Source organism: Hyperolius riggenbachi, chromosome 4 (genome assembly GCF_040937935.1).
Source record: "Hyperolius riggenbachi isolate aHypRig1 chromosome 4, aHypRig1.pri, whole genome shotgun sequence".
Classification (NCBI taxonomy): domain Eukaryota; kingdom Metazoa; phylum Chordata; class Amphibia; order Anura; family Hyperoliidae; genus Hyperolius; species Hyperolius riggenbachi.
The window spans coordinates 326,989,295-327,013,440 of NC_090649.1; the positions used below are offsets into that span (position 1 = coordinate 326,989,295).

Genomic DNA, 24,146 nt, shown 5'->3' on the forward strand with positions numbered 1-24,146 from the left:
CGATTATTGTACTACAATACAGTACACAGTGCTGTGTCACAGGACACCTAGAGACACATCAATCAAATGGCATAAATGCAAAATAATTATAATGCATACATCATCTCATAGTAAGATTGCTATCCTCATCAATATTGCACATATGTGGTAAACACCTCATCTAATCATCTGGAAGGAAGCCAAAAGGAGAGTAGAATATAATAATGGCATAACCACTCACTGAGGGAAGATAGGTGTGACCAGTATGATCTGGAAAAAATTATATATTGGTGATATGATAATATCTATTGCATACACCTATACATCACCTGTGATGTAGCCATATCGGTAGAATATAATTGGCTATAACCACTCACAGAGGGTAGATGGGTGTAATCAATATGATTGGTAATAGAACGCCATTCAATATGAACAAAGGAGCCGCCAGCCGACTAACTATATAGGTACACCAAAAATACACAGAGGATTAGATCTATAAGAGTGCCAAAGGTGATGTCCATCAATCATATAAATCCATAGGATCAGCTGAAAAAACAAAGTTCAGTTCGTTGTATTTGCAAACCCTTGATTCCAGCAATATTAGAATGGCACAAAGAAAAATTGGCATATAGTTCCAAGCAGGATATAGAACACACCGGTAGCATATGCTGTAATATCCAGATAAGGCTGAATAGGGAGAAAACTGTATCCTTAGCGATGAGGTAGAGTAATGGTAATGCCTTGTAGACACCCGCCAACAGGAGATTACATCCACAGTCCACCGTGTCAAGGGCGTTGCCTCCATAAGCTGTCTATGGGGCGTGACAAAAAGTCCTTGCCAGGGCGTAGAGAAGTGCGTGTTATGTTCCAAACATCAGATGTAATATCAGTCTCTTAGTGCTCTAGCGGTAAAGGCAGTGTTGTTCAAGTAACCCAGTATACTGCACAAAATTAGTGGCAGGAGATGGCACATATTACTCCCAAACTTGCGTATCCGTTGATCGCTGTACAATGCATAAACTGTTGTCAGGCATAAACACTTATCTGAGTCCGATGTGTGTGCTGCGGAAAGATGTGTAGGGCTTTGCCGCGAAAGGCGGCGGTTCGGCAGTCCCGATAACCTACAAGATGGTGGCAGCGTGGCTAAGATAGCCGACGGCTCCCTGGATAGGATCTTGCGTAGCGTGACGTCTACCGTCTAGTCTTCACGCTACGCAAGATCCTATCCAGGGAGCCGCCGGCTATCTTAGCCACGCCGCAGCCATCTTATACACGGAGGCTTGCAGGTTATCGGGACTGTCGAACCGCCGCCTTTTGCGGCAAAGCCCTACACATCTTTCCGCAGCCCACACATCGGACTCAGATAAGTGTCTATGCCTGACAACAGTTTATGCATTGTACAGCAATCAACGGGTACGCAAGTTTGGGAGTAATATGTGCCATCTCCTGCCACTAATTTTGTGCAGTATACTGGGTTACTTGCACAACACTGCCTTTACTGCTAGAGCACTAAGAGACTGATATTGCATATGATGTTTGGAACATAACACGTACTTCTCTACGCCCTGGCAAGGACTTTTTGTCACGCCCCATAGACAGCTTATGGAGGCTGGCTTATATTGCTACGCGTTGTGACATCAATGGTAGCACTTCAAATATAAATATACACTAGCACGCCCTTGACACAGGGTGGATTGTGGATGTAATCTCCTGTTGGCGGGTGTCTACAAGGCATGACCATTACTCTACCTCATCGCTAAGGATACAGTTTTCTCCCTATTCAGCCTTACCATATGCTATCGGTGTGTTCTATATCCTGCTTGGAACTATATGCCAATTTTTCTTTGTGCCATTCTAATATTGCTGGAATCAAGGGTTTGCAAATACAACGAACTGAACTTTGTTTTTTCAGCTGATCCTATGGATTTATATGATTGATGGACATCACCTTTGGCACTCTTATAGATCTAATCCTCTGTGTATTTTTGGTGTACCTATATAGTTAGTCGGCTGGCGGCTCCTTTGTTCATATTGAATGGCGTTCTATTACCAATCATATTGATTACACCCATCTACCCTCTGTGAGTGGTATTAGCCAATTATATTCTACCGATATGGCTACATCACAGGTGATGTATAGATGTATGCAATAGATATTATCATATCACCAATATATAATTTTTCCAGATCATATTGGTCACACCTATCTTCCCTCAGTGAGTGGTTATGCCATTATTATATTCTACTCTCCTTTTGGCTTCCTTCCAGATGATTAGACATATGTTTACCACATATGTGCAATATTGATGAGGATAGCAATCTTACTATGAGATGATGTATGCATTATAATTATTTTGCATTTACGCCATTTGATTGATGTGTCTCTAGGTGTCCTGTGACACATACAGCACTGTGTACTGTATTGTAGTACAATAATCGTGTCAGGTTAGTTCTTGACATATGTCCTCACAATTGTGGGTGTATGGGTTTTATTGAATTTGTAATAAATTGTGAAGTTTTGAGCAGCATATACTTATTCGGTCCTCTTTTTCCTTTTGCCATAACTGTATGGTAGGACAACCATCTTTGCTACTTGCATTTTTTTTTAGTATAAAGCATTTCATTATTTTTTCCTACACAGTAACCAATCGGCTCAGGGTGACCCAAACTACTAGGAATGTATAGGGGGATAAAAGGGATTTATTTATTCCTGAACTGGATTGTGATATGTTGTATTTGCTGGGTACCAGCTTTAAAGTCAAATAAAGAAAAATCAAGTAAATACAATCATAATTCTGAGTCTATGATAGTCTTAACCGCAGATGACTTATTCAATAAAATAAACATCTGTCCATCAGCATTTGGACACACTGAAAGTTTAGTACAGCATTTTAGCATTTTCGAGAGTGGGCTATATAATGTTAGCATTGTGACATATTTGACAAGGTTATCAAAAATTGAGTAAATGGTGATTTTTTTACTGAATTGCAAATTTCATGTTGCCGTTTCTATTCACAGAAGATCATGCAACAACAGGTAAACATTTCTAAGATTTAATGCTGTAAAACAAATGCATTTATTAGACTATGGGCTTGATTCACAAAGCGGTGCTAACTGTTAGCACGCCTGTGAAAACCCCCTTAGCACGTCTAAACCAGCTTTTCGTGCATAAACATTTATGCGCGTAAAATTTCATGCGCGTAAAACTTTACGTGCGCACTGCAGGGCGCTCTGCGCAAAGTGCCCATTAAAGCCTATGGGACTTAGCGCGCGCATAGGACTTTGCACGCGCAAAACTTTGCGCGCAATACTTAGCGTGCGATCTGATTGAGAAAACCAGTGCTAACCTACTTAGCACCCTGATTAGCACGCCTAAAGACTTTAGACGTGCTAAGTAGGTTAGCACCGCATAGTGAATCAAGCCCTATAAGTCTCCAAGTGGCCCAAGTGGTCTATATTGTTGACACTGTTTTATACAGTAAGCAAGTCCTTTAGTGTTATTTATTGAATACACAATTTGAGTAATGTATTTTTTAAAACAAAGTTTCACACTACTTTTTTTGTATGCAGAAGCAATTGTAAATGTCGGTAAACACTATTAACCTTCCTGGCGGTAACCCCGAACGTAGTTCGGGGTAAGCCGCGCAGGAGGTTTTCTCCGGCCCTGCTCGGCCGATTTTCTTACTTTTTTTTTTGCTGGACGCAGCTAGCACTTTGCTAGCTGCGCCAGCACACTGATCGCCGCCGCCCCGCGCCCGATCGCCGCTATCCGTTGCGGCGCGCGGGCCCCCCCCCAGACCCCGTGCGCTGCCTGGCCAATCAGTGCCAGGCAGCGCCGAGGGGTGGATCGGGACTCCCAATGACGTCACGACGGCGGTGAGGTCATCCCGCCCCGTCGCCACCGCGACGGGGGAAGCCCTCCAGGAAATCCCGTTCTTTGAACGGGATTTCCTGATCGGAGATCGCCTAAGGCGATCGAAGAGGGCGGGGGGATGCCGCTGAGCAGCGGCTATCATGTAGCGAGCCCTGAGCTCGCTACATGATTTTAAAAAAAAAAAACTAAAAAAAACTGCCACGCTGCCTCCTGGCGGAATTTTTCATACCGCCAGGAGGGTTAATCACTTCCCCACCACGGGTTGATTTCCCTTTGAAAACTAGAGCAATTTTCACATTTCACACTCCTCCTATTCATTCGCCAATAAGTTTATCGCCACTTATGACACCAAAATAGTCTGTACATCAGTTTTTTTGCCACAAATTAGGCTTTCTTTTGGTGTTTTTTTGTTTTTATTTACTAAGAATTATTTTATTTTAGCTGCATTTTAAAGGGTGAAAGGTTTTATTAATGTGCTATTAATATCACCCTAATATTTAAGGACATACACTACAGCAGATGTCCTAAAATTACATGATTTCTCCAACCAATCAAAGGATAAATTATTGACCTTTAGAGACAATACGAATTTCTTGTCCTTCACACAACAAGTGGCTCAGTTTAATTCAGTGTTGTTGATCAAGTCTGTTAAATGTTTGCTATTTGTTAAAGGATATACGTATTGCTCTTGTGACCACCTATATAAGCTAGAATGCATTGTTTATATGGATCTTTGCTATTGTGTATGTAAAAATAATAACAAACTAGAGTCAGGTGTGTGCATGATGATCCCACTCGTCTTCAGAAGTACTTGAGGACCTGCATACCTCTGAAGCCTTCATGAGGACCCAAAAAGACATATTCAAATAACTTCAACGGAGTGGTGCAAGGAGGTAATGGAATGATGGAAGGGGGTAAGGGGACAGCGGTAGACCGAAGGAACTGCGAGCGGACCATAAAGGCTCTATGGCTTCCAAAGCCTTCCCTCTACATAGGAGAGTATCTAACTTTATTTTTCACAGTTGCTTCAGTATTATTTAATATACAGACATGGTTTTAGGTTCAGCACATGCATGGTGTCTGCAGTCAATCCTGCTGCCCTTCACAAAGCAGATAGGCACACATCAGCATTCACACTCTCTTTCTTGGATTTAAGCTACGTAAAACAATTTGTGCAATGTGGTATCTTGCTTTTCAAGCAACCACACAAAATACCAAAAATACAAATGGAACATTAACTACTTCGGCCTCCTGGACGTACTAGCTACGCCCAGGAGGCCACGTGCACACGCGCTCCCGGCCCGCGGTTCGTTAGCCAGGCAATCAGTGAATTGGGCTAAGGTGCCCGATTACTGATTCCTCTCCCCCGCAGAAAAAGCGACAGCTTCTCTCAGAAGCTTCGCTTTTTCTGGCTGTTGCGTCCCCCATGCGTCGCTCTAAGCGTATGTTACGCTTAGAGTGACGTCATGTAAACAAACTCATGGCCTCCATCTTGTGGCCAAAAAGTAAAACTACAACTAAAAGTAAAAAAAAAATAAAACTCAATACACATTTACATTACAAACTACTGTTTACATCCCACCCTCCCAAAAATACCCAAACAAAATGTTTAATATAAAAAAAACAAAAAACATTACAATAAAAAAAACATGTAAATATTTACCTAAGGGTCTAAGCTTTTTAAATATCAATGTAAAGATGAAATATTTCTATATATTTTTTTTTATTCTAAACTTGTAAATAGTGATAGATGCAAAACGGAAAAAATGCACCTTTATTTCCAAATAAAATATTGTCGCCATACATTGTGATAGGGACATAATTTAAACGGTGTAATAGCCGGGACATATGGGCAAATACAATACGTGAGTTTTAATTATGGAGGCATGTATTATTTTAAAACTATAATGGCTGAAAACTGAGAAATAATGAATTGTTTCCATTTTTTGTTATTCTACCTTTTAAAATGCATTTACAGTAAAGTGGCTCTTAGCAAAATGTACCACCCAAAGAAAGCCTAATTGGTGGCAGAAAAAAAAGATATAGATCAGTTAATTGTGATAAGTAGTGATAAAGTTATAGGCTAATGAATGGGAGGTGAACATTGCTCGGATGCATAAAGTGGAAAAGACTGAAGGCTGAAGTGGTTAAAGTAAACATGGCAAATTAGAAAGGGATAAAGGATTAATTGTGATCTTTGCATGTCAAATGCAATTGTGTTATCAGATAGGGGAATGGATATGTCAGGGTTCCTGTAAAATGTCGGGGTTCTGTTGATCCCGTCAAGGTATCAAGGGGCGAGCAGCCCCAGGGTGTGGGGTCTAAGCAAGCATGGGTCTTCACCAGCGCATCCTGCAAGGGATGATGGGCCGTCACCCCTAGTGGGTGGGGGACTACTTTGCTGCCTGGTGTTTGCCAGGTCACGACCCCCCAGGACTACCACATCAGTGTCAGGAAGAACAGAGGGTACCAGACGGGATAGGAGGGGGTTCAAGCAGAGTGGACCGTAAGCTATCAGGCTAGGACAGGCTTGCATAGCAGATGAGCCTAACCTTAGGGATTCCAGGAAGGATACTGACAGGCAGGAGTTCCCAGGAGGGGAACAGACTGACAGGTTAATCCCCGGAAATTCTGACCGAGAGGCTCCCAGGAGGGCAGCAGACAGGCAGGGGGAATCCCGGGTTAGAAGCTGACAGCTAGGATCCCAGGAGGGGTGCTGACTGACAGGGGAAGTCCTGAAGATTCTGCAGTCAGAGGTATTTCCTGGGAAGGAAGCTGACAGGCTAGAAACCCAGAAGGGAACGGACAGGCTGGAGGAATCCCTTGGATACAGCTGATGACTAGAGAGCTTCCAGAGGGGAACTGACAGGCTGAGGGAAATCTGCAGGTGACTGGAGGGTTCCTGGAGGGAACTGGCAGGCTGAGGGAAACCCTGGATTGCTGCTGGAGACTGGAGCATTCCCACAGGGAAACTGACAGGAAGGGAAACCCCAGGTGGCTGCATATGACTAGAGGGTTCCCGAAGGGAACTAACAGGCTGAAGGAAACCCCAAGAAGCTGCGGGTGACTGGAGAGTTCCCAGAGGGAACTGGCAGACATAGGTAATCCCGGGGAGTGCAGGCAGGGAGATGACTGAGGGAAGAGATCCCAAGGAGGGATCACACAGGCTGGGAACAGGCATGGAAGGCTGAAGGAAACCCCGGGATGCTGAGGTGACATAAAGGTGGACTGCAGGAACCAGAGAAAGGCAAAGGGAGACAGGTTGGGAAGTGCTGAGATACAGGAAGGGCAGGTAAAGCAATAAGGATTTGCTAAGGCAGGGAACACAGTTGACTGTTTTCGTGCGCGTTTTCTGCACAGAAAAACTGAGAGCTAATGTTAATCAATGGGCTAGTTCACACTTAATATGTTATTTGCGCACAGAAAAAAAACTGACATTCTGACACATTTTGTCAGTTTTCTCTATCAATTACATCAGCTGCTGTGAAAAAAATGCATGAGTTTTCCTTCATAGACACACACTTGGTGTGCAGAAAACGTACGCAGAAAAACGCTCACAGAAAACTGAAAGACAAGTGTGTTCCCTGCCTAAAGGGAAACCTGGAAGGGAGAGCTTGGTCAAGGGAGAGCCAACAGGGAAGAGATCCAGGAAAGGGAAGGGGGAATGGCGTCAGAACGCTGTGGCTGTGACCAGGGATGCAACAGCCATGAAGCATGAGAGTGCAGGGTTTAAAGGACACCCAAAGTGAAAATAAACTAATGAAATAAACAATTGTATCTATTCTCCTTTTCCTAAAAATGACTTTTTAAGATATCCTACAGTTTTATTTTATATTTAAATCTACTTTTTAAGTTTTTACTGTTTTTGCTCAATGACACATTCATTGAAGCATGCAAGAGCTAAAATCTATGAACTATTGAACCTTTTTATCTCTTTCCTACTCTCAGATGCTAGAAAAGTTTTTTTATAGTTGTAATTTCTTATCAGTGAGGGTCACATTGTAGTCTGACCCAGTCCAGACAGGAACTGCCACTTACATACCTGATGTTTAACTCTTTCAGGCAGAGAACAAAAAAAAAGGAACACAGCATAGTTATTTGTGTGCTAGGCACTGTACATGCACATGTCTATCTCATCATGTCACATGTCACCTCGGGTATCCTTTAAATACCCTGCCTCTCAATTAGGGAGGGTGCAATACCGCCTATGGCCACTGCAATATAAGGGTAGAAGAGGCACACGCGCGTGCCCAGCAACAGAGGACGCCAGCTCCAGGAAGCACGTCAGGCTGTCGTTCTCCACCATGTGGAGACAGACTGAAGACTGAGCGGAAGCTGGAGTGTGACAAGCGATCGTTACACTACGCTGCCCTTGCAGGAGAGCTAGCGCAGGAACGAGGTGAGTAAAGAGCAATTGTTACAGGATAATTTACAGTAGATAAAGAAAGATGAAAAGATTGTTTTAAAACATTCGAATGATCATTTTAGATGAATTTGTTTGTGATAATTTTAAAATTTTTAAAATCGACAATTTAATAAGATTGGATTGAAATCTATATGTTGGTGGCCAGAAAGAATTGTGCTGCCCTGCAAACCTGTAGTACAGAGTGCAAAATTCACAACACAAGCCAGCTGCTGCTAAGTTTTCTGCGAATACATTTATCAGCTGTCAGTTTATGGACTGAGAATTTGCAGCTGCAATTTGCCCCTGGCTATTTCCGTTTCCTAAACAGCAAATAATTGTATATTATAGATCACATAATCTTTACAGTTCCATACATACCACTATGATAATTATCCTAACTTTCAGCAAATGTATTTAGAAGGTAACATGTACTGTGTATGGCAAGTTTTGTATGGAATTGATAAAAAGATGTATTTTGTTTTTTGTTTTTAAGAACATTATGACATGCAGCTTGTTGGTGGAACAGACAGGTGCTCTGGAAGAGTGGAAATAAGATACAATAATTCTTGGGGAACCGTGTGTGATGACATATGGACCATAAACAATGCACATGTTGTGTGCAGACAGATGAATTGCGGATATGCCACTTCAGCACTGACAGACGCATATTTTGGAGCAGGGTCTGGCAACATTTTACTTGATGATGTGAGTTGCGATGGAAATGAGTCGTTCCTATGGGACTGCAGACACATAGGATGGGGCAATCATAACTGTGTCCCCCATGAGGATGCTGGTGTTATTTGTTCAGGTATGTAAAGTGCTTTTGAAAAAGTGGGTCATTTCAAGGAACTGGGCACTAAAAAGAAAAACAAGTCATTTAAATCTTCCCCAAAAAACTAAAATCTACCCCCAAAAAATATATATCTTCCAAAACATTTTAGTACTTCCAAAAGTTCTTAGCTACAGAAGTTTTTAATATACCCAGCCTGCCAGTTCAGTAATTTCTCAGATGACTACTGGAAGTTCTTAGGTGTCCTGTAGTGTCACATCTTCAGTAACTGGATGTGTAACTTTATGTTGGGCTGCAAGATCCACAGGCAACAGAGTGGGTATTTCTGCCTGGAGAAAACTGCTAATCGATGTCATCACAGGACAGTCCCATCAATGCCATGAGACTCAGTATACAGTAAATCGATTTTAGGAATGTTTTCAAAAGCAACTACAAGAAAGAAAAAAAAATGTACTTAAAATTGATTTGTAATGTTGTACATTGATTGGTAAATGCAATTATCTAATGGAGCACAGAGTTTTCTGCTTTTGTAAAAAAAATATATATATATTATTATTATTATTTATACACCCTGTATAAAATAATATATATATATATATATATATATATATATATATATATATATATATATATATATATATATATATATATATCGTATATATATATATTTATTTTTTTTCATAGGTCAGGAGTTGGCAAAATAAAATGGTAGCAGGCATGGACAGTTCGAATATGGGTGTAAGCTGGAGGGTGGGGGGGGAAGTCTTTCAGCTGGACCACAAACTCATCTCACCATGTTGCTGACCAGCATATTGGATTTAGCTCACGTTTTTCAAATGGGTCGGTGTAATGTTATACATGAATACGTTTTATGAGAAACACACATGTGAAGTCTGTTTTGCAATATCTGTGATAAGTAAGATGTTATGATTGTGGAAATGCAGCAAAGTGCAATAGAAATGGCAAGACTGACAATGAAACCTCACAAGGAACATTATAAACAGTAAAAGGGTCACCATAAGGAAAATTGTCAATTGTAAAATCCATGTGTATGCAATGCATACTTATAACATGTACATTTATCACAGAAAAAATGCACTATAAAATATTTTTTCCTATGTCGCTGTCACTTACAGTAGGTAATACAATTATGACAGTGAAAGGTTTTGGACTAGTCCATATCCTCATGGGGCATTCTCATGGTTTTCTTTATTTTCAAGAGAACTTATTAAACTGCAGTTGTGAAATGCAACTGCTAAAACAGTGTGTAAACAATTAAGGATTCCGGCCTGAATCATATAAATCCATTCCATGGAGTGATTTTGTAAAGAATAATGGAAATACTGAGTATCCTCCATGAAGAGATAGACTAGTACAAAACCTGTCAGACCTATCATGTTTTTACTGCCTGCTGTAGGTGACAGCAACATAGGCAAAAAATAATTTAAATTGAATTTTATTCTGGTAGAAATGTACTTCTTATATGTAAATTTACACATGTATTTTACTATTTTTTTGCTTTTGACTCTTTTTTTGCGATAGTGGTCCTTTCAAGTTGCAGGATGTGTTCCACAATGACAGAAACACAACATGTAAAGGTTTGCCCCTGAATGTAAACAAATTATGTGTTACTGAGTTTCCTCAATAATTGCTTTTTACCTTTCACGGATATTTATGAATAGAATTCTCAATTTTTTTCTCATTAAATTCTTCCCCTAAAGCATGTATTTCACGACCCTCGTCTTATTTGAAAAAAATGTGAGCTGCATTTAAAATCCGGAATGCCAACATGGTGTACAGGAGTGCAATTTAAAGAGATCAACTGAAGAGATCTCTATTCTTCCCAATACACTTTTAAATAATAAGTTGCTAGAGAGGTCATGACCTGACAGCCATTTCATGGTACAACCACCTCGTCAGACAAAGCGGTTGCACCATGAAGAGGCTGTCAGGCCATGACCTCTCCTTCTCCCCCATCTCTGTCATTGATTTAAGCTGTATGTGCCTCTAAGGAATTTGAATAAAGTGTGGAATCGTACGCATGGTGCCCACACTGCCCAGCAACATTCTCTATATACAATTAGATGCAACCTGAGAGCACAAGTACTGTTAAAGTGGACCTGAACTCTTGCACATGACAGAAGGAAAACACAGAGAAATGCACCCTGTATGTATTTAGAGAGTTTAGCCTGTTTAATTCCCCCAATTTGTGTCTAATAACAAGTTGTAATTTGATCTCTCCCCTGTGTCACATGACTGCCATGGCAGAGAGAACAGATACGCTCATTTAAATGCACAGGACGTTAACAATATATTTGCTTCCATGAATCAGAAAGTAGAAAGTGCAGAGTTATTTTAGGATTTGTATCAGCTTTAACAAAGAAATGTTTTTGTTTAAAGGTTATTACGCTGTTGTGTATCTTTTAGAGCTGAGGGGTTCTGAGTTCAGGTCTGCTTTAAGAACTAGATCCTGAAGCATCCTGCCTACGTTTAGTGCCAGTATCCCTCTCCTTTGCACTTTGCAGAGATTGTGTTTTCAGAGGTTATTCAATAAATCTAAGGAATAAGAAGCCCAGCTCCAGGAAACATCTTTATTTTAGTCTTCAATAGTGTGTAAAAGAAGATTTTTTTAGTTCTTACTGCTGCACATGTTCTCATCTGGGAACATTTCTATCAATCTTATCCTGGCAGAAAATGGTTAAAGTGTAACTGTCGGGCATAAAATAAAAAATCAGTTCTTTATTTTTATCTGGTAAACAAGTAATAAGGATGCTGTTAACCAGGCAATCCAAAAGTTAAAATCACTATTTCTTTTCTTGTTGATAAATGATCATTCCCCAGTTTACTTGACCCTTATTTGGTACACACAAAATTTGGTACACAAAAAGGAAGTTGCAGGGCATGCTGGGTTGTCCTTTTTTGCTTCTGTACTTCCCCTCAGACTTAACTAACGCAGCCTGATTGGCTGAATCCTCTTTCCCTCCTGTTTTCCCCTCCCACACCTCTGTTCCTCTCTGATTGGCCAATATGCTGAGACAAAGCACTTTCTATAGTGAAGGGCGAGCAAATCAGGCAGAGGAGACTAAGAGAGGAAATTGCATCAGAATTGGCTTCAAAATAGCCACACTTAAAATGGGAAAATGGGAAATGCTAAGAAGGATTTTCTTTTTTTTTATGTAGAAATATCACTAAAATCAAAACATGGACAGGGCAATACATATGTTATGTAAGTAGAGCAAGCATTTATCTACTTATATATGTGGTTTTTTTTTCTGAGATAGTATGGCTGGCAGCTCCTCTTTAAGTGAATCTTGGGTATTTGTCAAGGTTTAACTGCAGTCCCTCATTTCCTGTCCTCGGGACCAGCAGGGGAACTGTTAAAGCCATGGTGGTCCATGCTGATAAAAGGGGTAAGAAGTGAAGGACCATCTCCCCAATATGGACAAAACCGCAATAAAACCCCAAAGAGTCTTTATCACTGTCCCCACAATCCAAAGTTTAAAGATTTTTTTTGGGGGGGGGGGGGGGGTGGAATTGAGTTTGAAGTCTAATAATTTGTATTAACATTGGTATCTAAATAATACGGATTAAATTTGTGGAAAAAATAAGCTTGCAATACCAAAAGACTAAATATTGTGGTTTCTTAAAAGATACATGAGGCAGAAAACTTTTCTCCACCTGGGGCCTCTTTCAGCCCCTAGACGTCTCAGTTATCATGCTGCGGTTCCACTGTTCTCCAGAATGTCGCTACACCTTCTGTAAGATCATGACCTGCAGCTGGGTCGGAATCTTCTGCCTCGTGATCATGCTCGCTTGGCCGGGAGCACTCTGCACTTGCACAGTTCAAGTCTTTTGAAGCTGCGCAAGCTCAGAGCACTCCCGACCTCTCGAGCAGGGCCGGCGCTACAATATAGACAAAAGGGGCAATTGCCCTAGGGCCCCAGGATCTGTAGGGGCCCCTCAGGTGTCCTCCATTGCCTCTTTAAAAATGTTTTTCATTTGTCCTGATGCTCTCCCTTTTGCCCTGTTTAGACCTCAGATCAGCATGGTGACAGACAGACGGGCCTGCAGATCAGCGTGGGACCTGAGGCAGAGCAGCGCACAGTAACGCAGACTTCACATGCGGAAGTGACGTCTCTTTCACTTCCTGCATTCAAAGTGATGTGCGCAGTTGCTGTTGCCACTCCTCTCTCGTATCCCGCGCTGATCTGCAGGTCTGTCTGTCGCCACGCTAATCTGGAGGTCTGATCTGGAGACAGCATGAGTGGTATGGGAGAAAGGGGGGGGGAGCACCTTACCAACTATACTTGGGTACACCCTAATACCTACACTGGGGACACCTTAATACCTATACTGGAAGCACCTTAATACCTATACTGGGGACTCCTTAATACCTATACTGGGGACTTCTTAATACCTAAACTGGAGGCACCTTACTACCTATACTGGGGACACCACACTACCTATACTGGGGGCACCTTACTACCTAGGAAGAGAGACTATTGGGAATTAAGAATTTTGCTGTGGAGGAACCGGACCACTGGGCTGGCTGCCAGTGTGGCAGTAAATATGAAAAGTAGGACCTGGTACTTATTGAAAAAAGTTTTTTGTATTATGTAATTCTTATATCCCATATGTGAAATTGTTCAATTTACAATTACAGAATCAATCGCAAGCCACACAACAGCTGCAGTAACAGGTAAGAATACAGATATATGGTCATATATCATGTTAATAGTTAAAGGACAACTGTAACAAGAGGGGGGTAGCTGCCTTTGCCTAAGGGTAGGGAGCTTAAAGTTTACCGGAGATGAAGTTTAATAAAAGATTTATACATACCTGTTTGCCCAGTACGCCCCGACTGGCCCAACTTACGTGGCTTGTAAAGGGAGAAGAAGAAGACGGAGGTGGATGATGTGGGAACGATCGGTGCGGAGAGGGCTGGAGGAAGCCCCAGGTATGTATAAATCTTTTATTAAACTTCGTCTCAGGGTCACTTTAAACCAGCTCTGCTCTGAAGCGTGATCACAGGAGGTGCACGCCCCGCCAGTGCATGTGCAGGAGGTCCCAACCCAGCCACGGGTCGCAATCTCATAGGGCCAGTGCACACCAAAAACCGCTAGCAGATCCGAAAAACGCTAGAGGTTTTTGAAGCAGATTTCAGAGCGATTCTAGGCATGTTTAGAGAGGTTTTCTTAACATGCCTAGCGTTTTTTGGAGCGTTTTTGTGTAGCAGATTTCATATATTGTTACAGTAAAGCTGTTACTGAACAGCTACTGTAACAAAAACGCCTGGAAAACTGCTCTGATCTTGCATTTTTCAGAGCGGTTTTCCACTTTCCTATACTTTAACATTGAGGCAGAAACGCCTTAGAAATCTAAAAAATGCTGCAGCCCCCTAGTTTGCGTTACCTATACCATCTCTAGCAAGTTTAAATATGTGTCGCAGTAAATATGAAAAGTAGAACCCGATACTGATTGAAAAAAGTTATTTGCCATAATTCTTAGATCCCATATCTGAAATTGTTCAATTTACAATTACAGAATCGATCACAAGCCGCACAACAGCTGCAGTAACAGGTAAGAATACAGATTTATGGTCATTTATAATGTTAATAGTTAAAGGACAACTGTAACAAGAGGGCTATGGATGCTGCCATATTTATACCCTTTTAAACAATACTAGTTGCCTGGCTGTCCTGCTGATCCCCTGCATGTAATACTTTTAGACCCTGAACAAGCATGCAGCAGATCAGGTGTTTGACATTGTCAGATCTGACAAGACTAGCTGCATGATTGTTTCTGGTGTTATTCACATACTACTGCAGCCAAATAGATCACCAGGGCTGCCAGGCAACTGGTATTGTTTAAAAGGACATAAATATGGCAGTCTCCATATATATCTCGATTCAGTTGCCCAACGGCAGTGGGCCTGAGTTACTTCCTGAAACACAGTTTGGCAAAATAACTGTTATTCTAATTAAACAATATCCCTGTCCCCCCAAGTAAAAAACCCGCACACATAATAAGGTAGTGCCCCTCCCTCTCCCCCTCCCCCCCCCAAAAAAAAAAGAAGAAGAAGAAAGAAAATACACATAATAAAATAGAATTTCCCTATGATGTGGTGGAGGGGCAGATTTACATCATGAATATGCAGACAAGGGGGCGTGCTCATGAGATCCAGACAATCTATGCAGTGAACAGAAACAGAATGCTGGGTAACATCCAAAACATCTGCCCAAGATTTACCAAGCTTGCTGGGAAAAAAAAGCACTTACTGTTTGAGTTGGCACAACCACCATCTCGGCACCATTTCTAGTATTTTGCTGATTTTAATTAAAGTTAGAGCCGAGCAACGTGAAGACGTTTAATCTAAACTTGCAGTGAACAGAAGAGGAGCCTCGAGCACTGTCCAATGCAAGTGATTTATGTAGTCCACAAGTTATACAATGTTGGTACAAATGCAGAAATGCCAAGATACATTAATGGCACTAAGTGGTGCTTATGAGAAAGCGTTAGGAAGACAGGAAACATCTGTTGTGTCGGTGCTTTTTCACCTGAATGACTACACCTTGTGTACCAAACACCAGCTACCTTGGCATATCTGCATTTGTACCAACATCGTATAACCATTATATAACTTGTAGACTAAATAAATCACTTGCTTTGGACAGTGCCAGAGGCTCCTCTTCTGTTCACTGCAAGTTTAGTTTAAGCGTCTTCAGGTTGCTCAGCCTAATCTTTAATGAAATCAGCAAAATACTAGAAATGGCGCTGAATTGGTGGTTATGCCAACTCATACAGTAAGTGTTTTTTTTCCAGCAATCTTGGTAAATCCTGGTCACATGCATAGATGTAGACTTATATGTTATTCATCTTTAGTCCTGCTTAGATTAGAATGATATGCTGCATAAGAGAAAAGGGTACACCCCCCAGACATGGCCCCTCAAAAGGATATTTTCCCAACCTTTGCGAATTTACTTACCTGTGGTGCAAATTGCATGTCCTGGGAGCAAACACACCGATAGTGGGGTGAGAGGGAGCAAAACGCAGACAAGCCCCCCAGACACTGCCACCACTAGGCAAGCCTATCTGCACCCACCCCCCCTCTCCACCCCCCCCCCCCCCCCCCCACAACACCCCCAGGAAGAAACACAATTGTATGCTGCTCTGACCAGTTAACTCCTGACTTAAATACTGGCTTCCTTGAGTCTGTTGACTAATTAAAATGCCAAAGCTTCTCCCGGACATGGCCGGTGCCCGGGGGGGGGGGGGGGGGACCACCTATGCTCCCCCCAAACGATAGATTCCCTACTCCTGACTTAAAGGATAGCCAAGGTGACATGTGACATGATGAGATAGACGTGTATGCGTGTATGTACAGTGCCAGGCACACAAATTACTATGCTGTGTTCCTTTTTTTCTTTCTCTGTCTCAAAGAGTTAAATATCAGGCATGTAAGTGGCTGACTCAGTCCTGACTCCTTTCTATTGCAACTATAAAAAACATTCCTAGCAGAAAATGGCTTCTGAGAGCAGGAAAGAGATAAAAAGGGTCAATAGTTAATAGATTTTAGCTTTTGTATACTTTAATGAATGTGTTTTAAAAAGTCATTTTTAGGAAATGGAAGATAGATAGAATCATTTATTTCATTAGTTTATTTTCGCCTCGGGTGTCCTTTAAATACTAGCTGCCTCAAGTCAACTGACTTATTAAAATAGCAAAGCGTTTACATGTTGCATTCGCCCACCAGAATATGCAGGAGCGAAACTATCCACCTGCTCTTCCTGCAGGAGTTGGCCCATGCAATATTTTGCATCTCAACAGGGGTGCCGCGTGTAGGCCTCCTTGTACCCCCAAGAAATGAAGGGCAGTGCAGACACCTCCACAAGGCATCCATTGCCTGGGAGTGCTGCAGCTGCCCCTCAGTGAGGGGGGAGCGAGAGAACATTGCCGGTACACCTCTTGGACATGGCCGGTTCCCGGGGGGGGGGGGGAGGGGACACCCATGCTGCCCCCCAAAGGATAGATTCCCAACCTTTGAGAATTCACCTACCTGTGGTGCACATTGCATGTCCTGGGAGCAAACACACCGACGGTGGGGTGAGCGGGGGGCAGGGCACAGACAAGCCCCGCAGACGCTGCCCCCGCAAGCCCATCTGCACCCCCTCCCCCATAACACCCCCAGGAAGAAAGAAACACAATTGTATGCTGCACAAGAGAAACGGATGTGTGCTCTGACCAATCAACTCCTGACTTAAAGAGAACCTGTACTGAGTAAAATTATTTAAAATAAACACATGAGGTAGCTTCAAATGAACATTACATAGTTACCTTGCCATCAGTTCCTCTGAGAAACTCACCATTTTCTGCTGACAGTGATCCCTCCCAGTTCTGACAACATTTTGTCAGAACTGAAATATATCAGTTGCTGTCGGTTATATATCAGTTCAGTTGCTGTCAGTTACAGTTGAGAGGAGAACTGATGTGTCCATGTTTCCCTATGGCTCAAGTGGGCGATGTTACAGTTTAACTGTGTGCTATCCAGAAAGCTGTTATGGTGTAATGGCCATTTTCCAAATGGAGGACGGAGAAATCCATTGATCACAGTGGACAAACAGGATGCAGGAGAGGAAAAAGAGATTGAGGAGTAGACTACACAGGAAGTAAGTATGACTTGTGTATGCTTATTTTGACTTTTAATTTTCAGTTCAGGTTTTCTTTAACCACTTCAGGACCACAGTCTTTTCGCCCCTTAAGGACCAGAGCCTTTTTCTCCATTCAGACCACTGCAGCTTTCACGGTTTAATGCTCGGTCATACAACCTACCACCTAAATGAATTTTACCTCCTTTTCTTGTCACTAATACAGCTTTCTTTTGATGCTATTTGATTGCTCCTGCGAGTTTTACTTTTTATTATATTCATCAAAAAAGACATGAATTTTGGCAAAAAAATGATTTTTTTAACTTTCTGTGCTGACATTTTTCAAATAAAGTAAAATTTCTGTATACATGCAGCGCGAAAAATGTGGACAAACATGTTTTTGATAAAAAAAAAACCCATTCAGTGTATATTTATTGGTTTGGGTAAAAGTTATAGCGTTTACAAACTATGGTGCCAAAAGTGAATTTTCCCATTTTCAAGCATCTCTGACTTTTCTGCGCACCTGTCAGGTTTCATGAGGGGCTAAAATTCCAGGATAGTACAAATACCCCCCAAATGACCCCATTTTGGAAAGAAGACATCCCAAAGTATTCAGTGAGAGGCATGGTGAGTTCATAGAAGATTTTATTTTTTGTCACAAGTTAGCGGAAAATGACACTTTCTGACAAAAAAAAGAAAAAAAAAAAGTTTCCATTTCTTCTAACTTGCAACAAAAAAAAATGAAATCTGCCACGGACTCACTATGCTCCTCTCTGAATACCTTGAAGTGTCTACTTTCCAAAATGGGGTCATTTGTGGGGTGTGTTCACTGTCCTGGCATTTTGGGGGGTGCCTAATTGTAAGCACCCCTGTAAAGCCTAAAGATGCTCATTGGACTTTTGGCCCCTTAGCGCAGTTAGGCTGCAAAAAAGTGCCACACATGTGGTATTGCCGTACTCAGGAGAAGTAGTATAATGTGTTTTGGGGTGTATTTTTACACATACCCATGCTGGGTGGGAGAAATATCTCCATAAATGACAATTGTTTTATTTTTTTTACACACAATTGTCTATTTATAGAGATATTTCTGCCACTCAGCATGGGTATGTGGAAAAATACACCCCAAAACACATTATACTACTTCTCCTGAGTACGGCGATACCACATGTGTGGCACTTTTTTGCACCCTAACTGCGCTAAGGGGCCCAAAGTTCAATGAGTACCTTTAGGATTTCACAGGTCATTTTGAGAAATTTCGTTTCAAGACTACTCCTCGCGGTTTAGGGCCCCTAAAATGCCAGGACAGTATAGGAACCCCACAAATTACCCCATTTTAGAAAGAAGTATTCCGTTAGGAGGATGGTGAGTTCATAGAAGATTTTTTTTTTTGTCACAAGTTAGCGGAAATTGATTTTAATAGTTTTTTTTCACAAAGTGTCATTTTCCGCTAACTTATGACAAAAAATAAAATCTTCTATGAACTCACCATACTCCTAACGGAATACCTTGGGGTGTCTTCTTTCTAAAATGGGGTCATTTGTGGGGTTCCTATACTGCCCTGGCATTTTAGGGGCCCTAAACCGTGAGGAGTAGTCTTGAAACCAAATGTCGCAAAATGACCTGTGAAATCCTAAAGGTACTCATTGGACTTTGGGCCTCTTAGCGCACTTAGGGTGCAAAAAAGTGCCACACATGTGGTACCGCCGTACTCAGGAGAAGTAGTATAATGTGTTTTGGGGTGTATTTTTACACATACCCATGCTGGGTGGGAGAAATATCTCTGTAAATGACAATTGTTTGATTTTTTTTTACACACAATTGTCCTTTTACAGAGAGATTTCTCCCACCCAGCATGGGTATGTGTAAAAATACACCCCAAAACACAATATACTACTTCTTCTGAGTACGGCGATACCACATGTGTGACACTTTTTTGCAACCTAGGTGCACTAAGGGGCCTAACGTCCTATTCACAGGTCATTTTGAGGCCTTTGGATTCTAGACTACTGCTCACGGTTTAGGGCCCCTTAAATGCCAGGGCAGTATAGGAACCCCACAAGTGACCCCATTTTAGAAAGAAGACACCCCAAGGTATTCTGTTAGGAGTATGGTGAGTTCATAGAAGATTTTTTTTTTGTCACAAGTTAGCGGAAAATGACACTTTGTGAAAAAAAAAACAATACATATCAATTTCCGCTAACTTGTGACAAAAAATAAAATCTTCTATGAACTCATCATACACCTAACAGAATACCTTGGGGTGTCTTCTTTCTAAAATGGGGTCACTTGTGGGGTTCCTATACTGCCCTGGCATTTTACGGGCCCAAAACTGTGAGTAGTCTGGAAACCAAATTTCTCAAAATGACTGATCAGGGGTATAAGCATCTGCAAATTTTGATGACAGGAGGTCTATGAGGGGGCAAATTTTGTGGAACCGGTCATAAGCAGGGTGGCCTCTTAGATGACAGGATGTTTTGGGCCTGATCTGATGGATAGGAGTGCTAGGGGGTGACAGGAGGTGATTGATGGGTGTCTCAGGGGGCGGTTAGAGGGGAAAATAGATGCAATCAATGCACTGGGGAGGTGATCGGAAGGGGGTCTGAGGGGGACCTGAGGGTTTGGCCGAGTGATCAGGAGCCCACACGGGGCAAATTAGGGCCTGATCTGATGGGTAGGTGTGCTAGGGGGTGACAGGAGGTGATTGATGGGTGTCTCAAGGTGTGATTAGAGGGGGGAAATAGATGCAAACAATGCACTAGCGAGGTGACCAGGGCTGGGGTCTGAGGACGTTCTGAGGTGTGGGCGGGTGATTGGGTGCCCGCAAGGGGCAGATTAGGGTCTAATCTGATTGGTAACCGTGACAGGTGGTGATAGGGGGTGATTGATGGGTAATTAGTCGGTGTTTAGAGGAGAGAAGAGATGTAAACACTGCACTTAGGAGGTGATCTGATGTCGGATCTGCGGGCGATCTATTGGTGTGGGTGGGTGATCAGATTGCCCGCAAGGGGCAGGTTAGGGGCTGATTGATGGGTGGCAGTGACAGGGGGTGATTGATGGGTGGCAGTGACAGGGGGTGATTGATAGGTGATTGACAGGTGATCAGTGGGTTATTACAGGGAATAACAGATGTAAATATTGCACTGGCGAATTGATAAAGGGGGGTCTGAGGGCAATCTGAGCGTGTGGGCGGGTGATTGGGTGCCCGCAAGGGGTAGATTAGGGTCTAATCTGATGGGTAACAGTGACAGGTGGTGATAGGGGGTAATTGATAGGTGATTGATGGGTAATTAGTGGGTGTTTAGAGGAGAGAATAGATGTAAACAATGGATTTGGGAGGTGATCTGATGTCGGATCTGCGGGCGATCTATTGGTGTGGGTGGGTGATCAGATTGCCCGCAAGGGGCAGGTTAGGGGCTGATTGATGGGTGGCAGTGACAGGGGGTGATTGATGGGTGGCAGTGACAGGGGGTGATTGATAGGTGATTGACAGGAGATCAGTGGGTTATTACAGGGAATAACAGATGTAAATATTGCACTGGCGAATTGATAAAGGGGGGTCTGAGGGCAATCTGAGCGTGTGGGCGGGTGATTGGGTGCCCGCAAGGGGTAGATTAGGGTCTAATCTGATGGGTAACAGTGACAGGTGGTGATTGATAGGTGATTGATGGGTAATTAGTGGGTGTTTAGAGGAGAGAATAGATGTAAACAATGGATTTGGGAGGTGATCTGATGTCGGATCTGCGGGCGATCTATTGGTGTGGGTGGGTGATCAGATTGCCCGCAAGGGGCAGGTTAGGGGCTAATTGATGGGTAGCAGAGACAGGGGGTGATTGACTGGTGATTGACGGGTGATTGACAGGTGATTGATAGGTGATCAGGGGGGATAGATGCATACAGTACACGGGGGAAGGGGTCTGGGGGGGGGGGTCTGGGGAGAATCTGAGGGGTGGGGGGGGTGATCAGGAGGGGGCAGTGGGCAGGGGGGGGGATAAAAAAAAAATAGCGTTGACAGATAGTGACAGGGAGTGATTGATGGGTGATTAGGGGGGTGACTGGGTGCAAACAGTGGTCTGGGGGGTGGGCAGGGGGGGGGTCTGAGGGGTGCTGTGGGCGATCAGGGGGCAGGGGGGGGGGAAATCAGTGTGCTTGGGTGCAGACTAGGGTGGCTGCAGCCTGCCCTGGTGGTCCCTCGGACACTGGGACCACCAGGGCAGGAGGCAGCCAGTATAATAGGCTTTGTATACATTACAAAGCCTATTATACTATTTCCATGCGGCGATCCGGGTGCTAGTAACCCGCCGGCGCTTCCGAACGGCCGGCGGGTTACTACGAGCGGTGGGCGGAGCCAGTCCCCGGCGGCTGATCGCGTCACGAAAGACGCGATCGCCACATAGCCACCCACGCAGCCGCCCCCGCCGATGGGCGTATTGCGGTCGTTTGGGCCCGGACTTTGCCGCCGCCCATCGGCTGGGGGCGGTCCTCAAGTGGTTAAATACTGGCTGCCTCAAGTCAACTGACTAATTAAAATGGCAAAGTGTTTGCATGTTGCATTCGCTTACCAGAATATACAGGATCTAAACTATCCACCTGGTCTTCCTGCAGGAGTTAGCCCATGCAATATTTTGCATCTCAACAGGGGTGTCGCGTGTAGGCCTCCTTGTACCTTCAAGAAATAAAGGGCAGCGCCCCCCATCTCACCCCACTATCGGTGTGTTTGCTCCCAGGACATGCAATTTGCACCACAGGTAAGTACATTTGCAAAGGTAGTGACTCTATCCTTTGGGGGGGGCAGCATGGGTGGTCCCCCCTGGGCAACAACCATGTCCGCTCCCCCCTCCCTGAGGGGCAGTTGCGGCGCTCCCGGGCAATGGATGCCCTGTGGGGGTGTCTGCACTGCCCTTCATTTCTTGGGGGTAAAAGGAGGCCTACATGCGTCACCCCTGTTAAGATGCAATATATTGCATGGGCCAACTCCTGCAGGAAGAGCAGGTGGATAGTTTAGATCCTGCATATTCTGGTGGGCGAATGCAATATGCAAACGCTTTGCCATTTTAATCAGTCAATAGACTTGAGGCAGCCAATATTTAAGTCAGGAGTTGACTGGTCAAAGCACACATCCCTTTCTTTTGTGCAGCATTAGATTAGAACGATGACTGCTAACTATGGTATATTCTCATGTGTAGAAATAAAAGCACATGTGATAAAGCTGTGAAGGGGAAATCTTAAACAGACAATGGTACAAGAGGTAGGGAAAAGCAAACATATTTAACTTATCATATTTAACTTATAAAATATCTTTAAACCCCCTGATATCACTGCCTGGCAAATCCCACATATGCTGCCAGACAATATATCAGAGTGAAGGCAGAACAAGTTCAGATGTCCCTCTGTCCGCAGTCCACAGACAACAGCATGGCCCCTGTCCCAGCTGTCAGGCAATGCAGAGAATTGCATGAGCAGAAGCTATGCTGATTTCTCACCCCCTCCGCCGAGTCCACCGATGTGCGTCCTCCTGTCACTGTTCAGCTCTCCTCGTAGCGCCACGCATGTCTTCCTGCATCATGTGATTACACAAGTGCAAGGAGAGATGCTGGCACTAGAGGGAGAGTTGAGCAGTGACAGCCAGGAGATCGGACATCACTGGACTCCAGCGTGCAGGTGAGATATCAGCACACCTTCCGCTGGCGCAATTCACTACATTATATCTATAGGGTGCGCTTAATGGATTAGTGAAACCATCTATAGTTAGATTAATTGAATGTTTTATTGACAATTCACAAATAAAATGTAATATATAGTGTAAAACAATGTTTGTATAATAAATAATGCACAGGATCCTGCTCATAAACACTCAATCACACACACATGCACACTATATTATTATACAAACATTTATTATACAAACATTGTGACATAAGGAGGCGCAAGGTGACATAAGGAGGCACAAGGTGACATAAGGAGGCACAGGGGAACAGAAGGAGGCAGAGGTTGCACAGGGGGACTGAAGGAGGCACATGGAGACATACAGTGGGTTGCAAAAATATTCGGCCCCCTTGAAGTTTTCCACATTTTGTCATATTACTGCCACAAACATGAATCAATTTTATTGGAATTCCCCATGAAAAACCAACACAAAGTGGTGTACACGTGAGAAGTGGAACGAAAATCATACATGATTCCAAACATTTTTTTACAAATAAATAACTGCAAAGTGGTGTGTGCATAATTATTCGTCCCTCTTTGATCTGAGTGCAGTCAGTTGCCTATAGACATTGCCTGATGAGTGCTAATGACTAAACAGAGTGCACCTGTGTGTAATCTAATGTCAGTACAAATACAGCTGCTCTGTGAGGGCCTCAGAGGTTGTTTAAGAGAATATTGGGAGCAGTGCTGCTCGGATACCCCTTTTCAAAATCCGCATCCGATTTGGATCCGGATACCCCGCTATCCAAT

General features: G+C 43.2%; 1 protein-coding gene across 1 annotated transcript in view; it reads left to right on the forward strand.

The window, feature by feature from the left end:
• Positions 1-24,146, forward strand: part of LOC137504798 (deleted in malignant brain tumors 1 protein-like) — a 218,666-nt gene that overhangs the window by 38,168 nt on the left and 156,352 nt on the right. Inside the window, exons 4-6 of the mRNA XM_068233390.1 lie at positions 8,752-9,066; positions 13,712-13,747; positions 14,593-14,628. Of these exons, the coding sequence (XP_068089491.1) occupies positions 8,752-9,066; positions 13,712-13,747; positions 14,593-14,628 (387 nt within the window). The remainder of the gene's footprint in view (positions 1-8,751; positions 9,067-13,711; positions 13,748-14,592; positions 14,629-24,146) is intronic.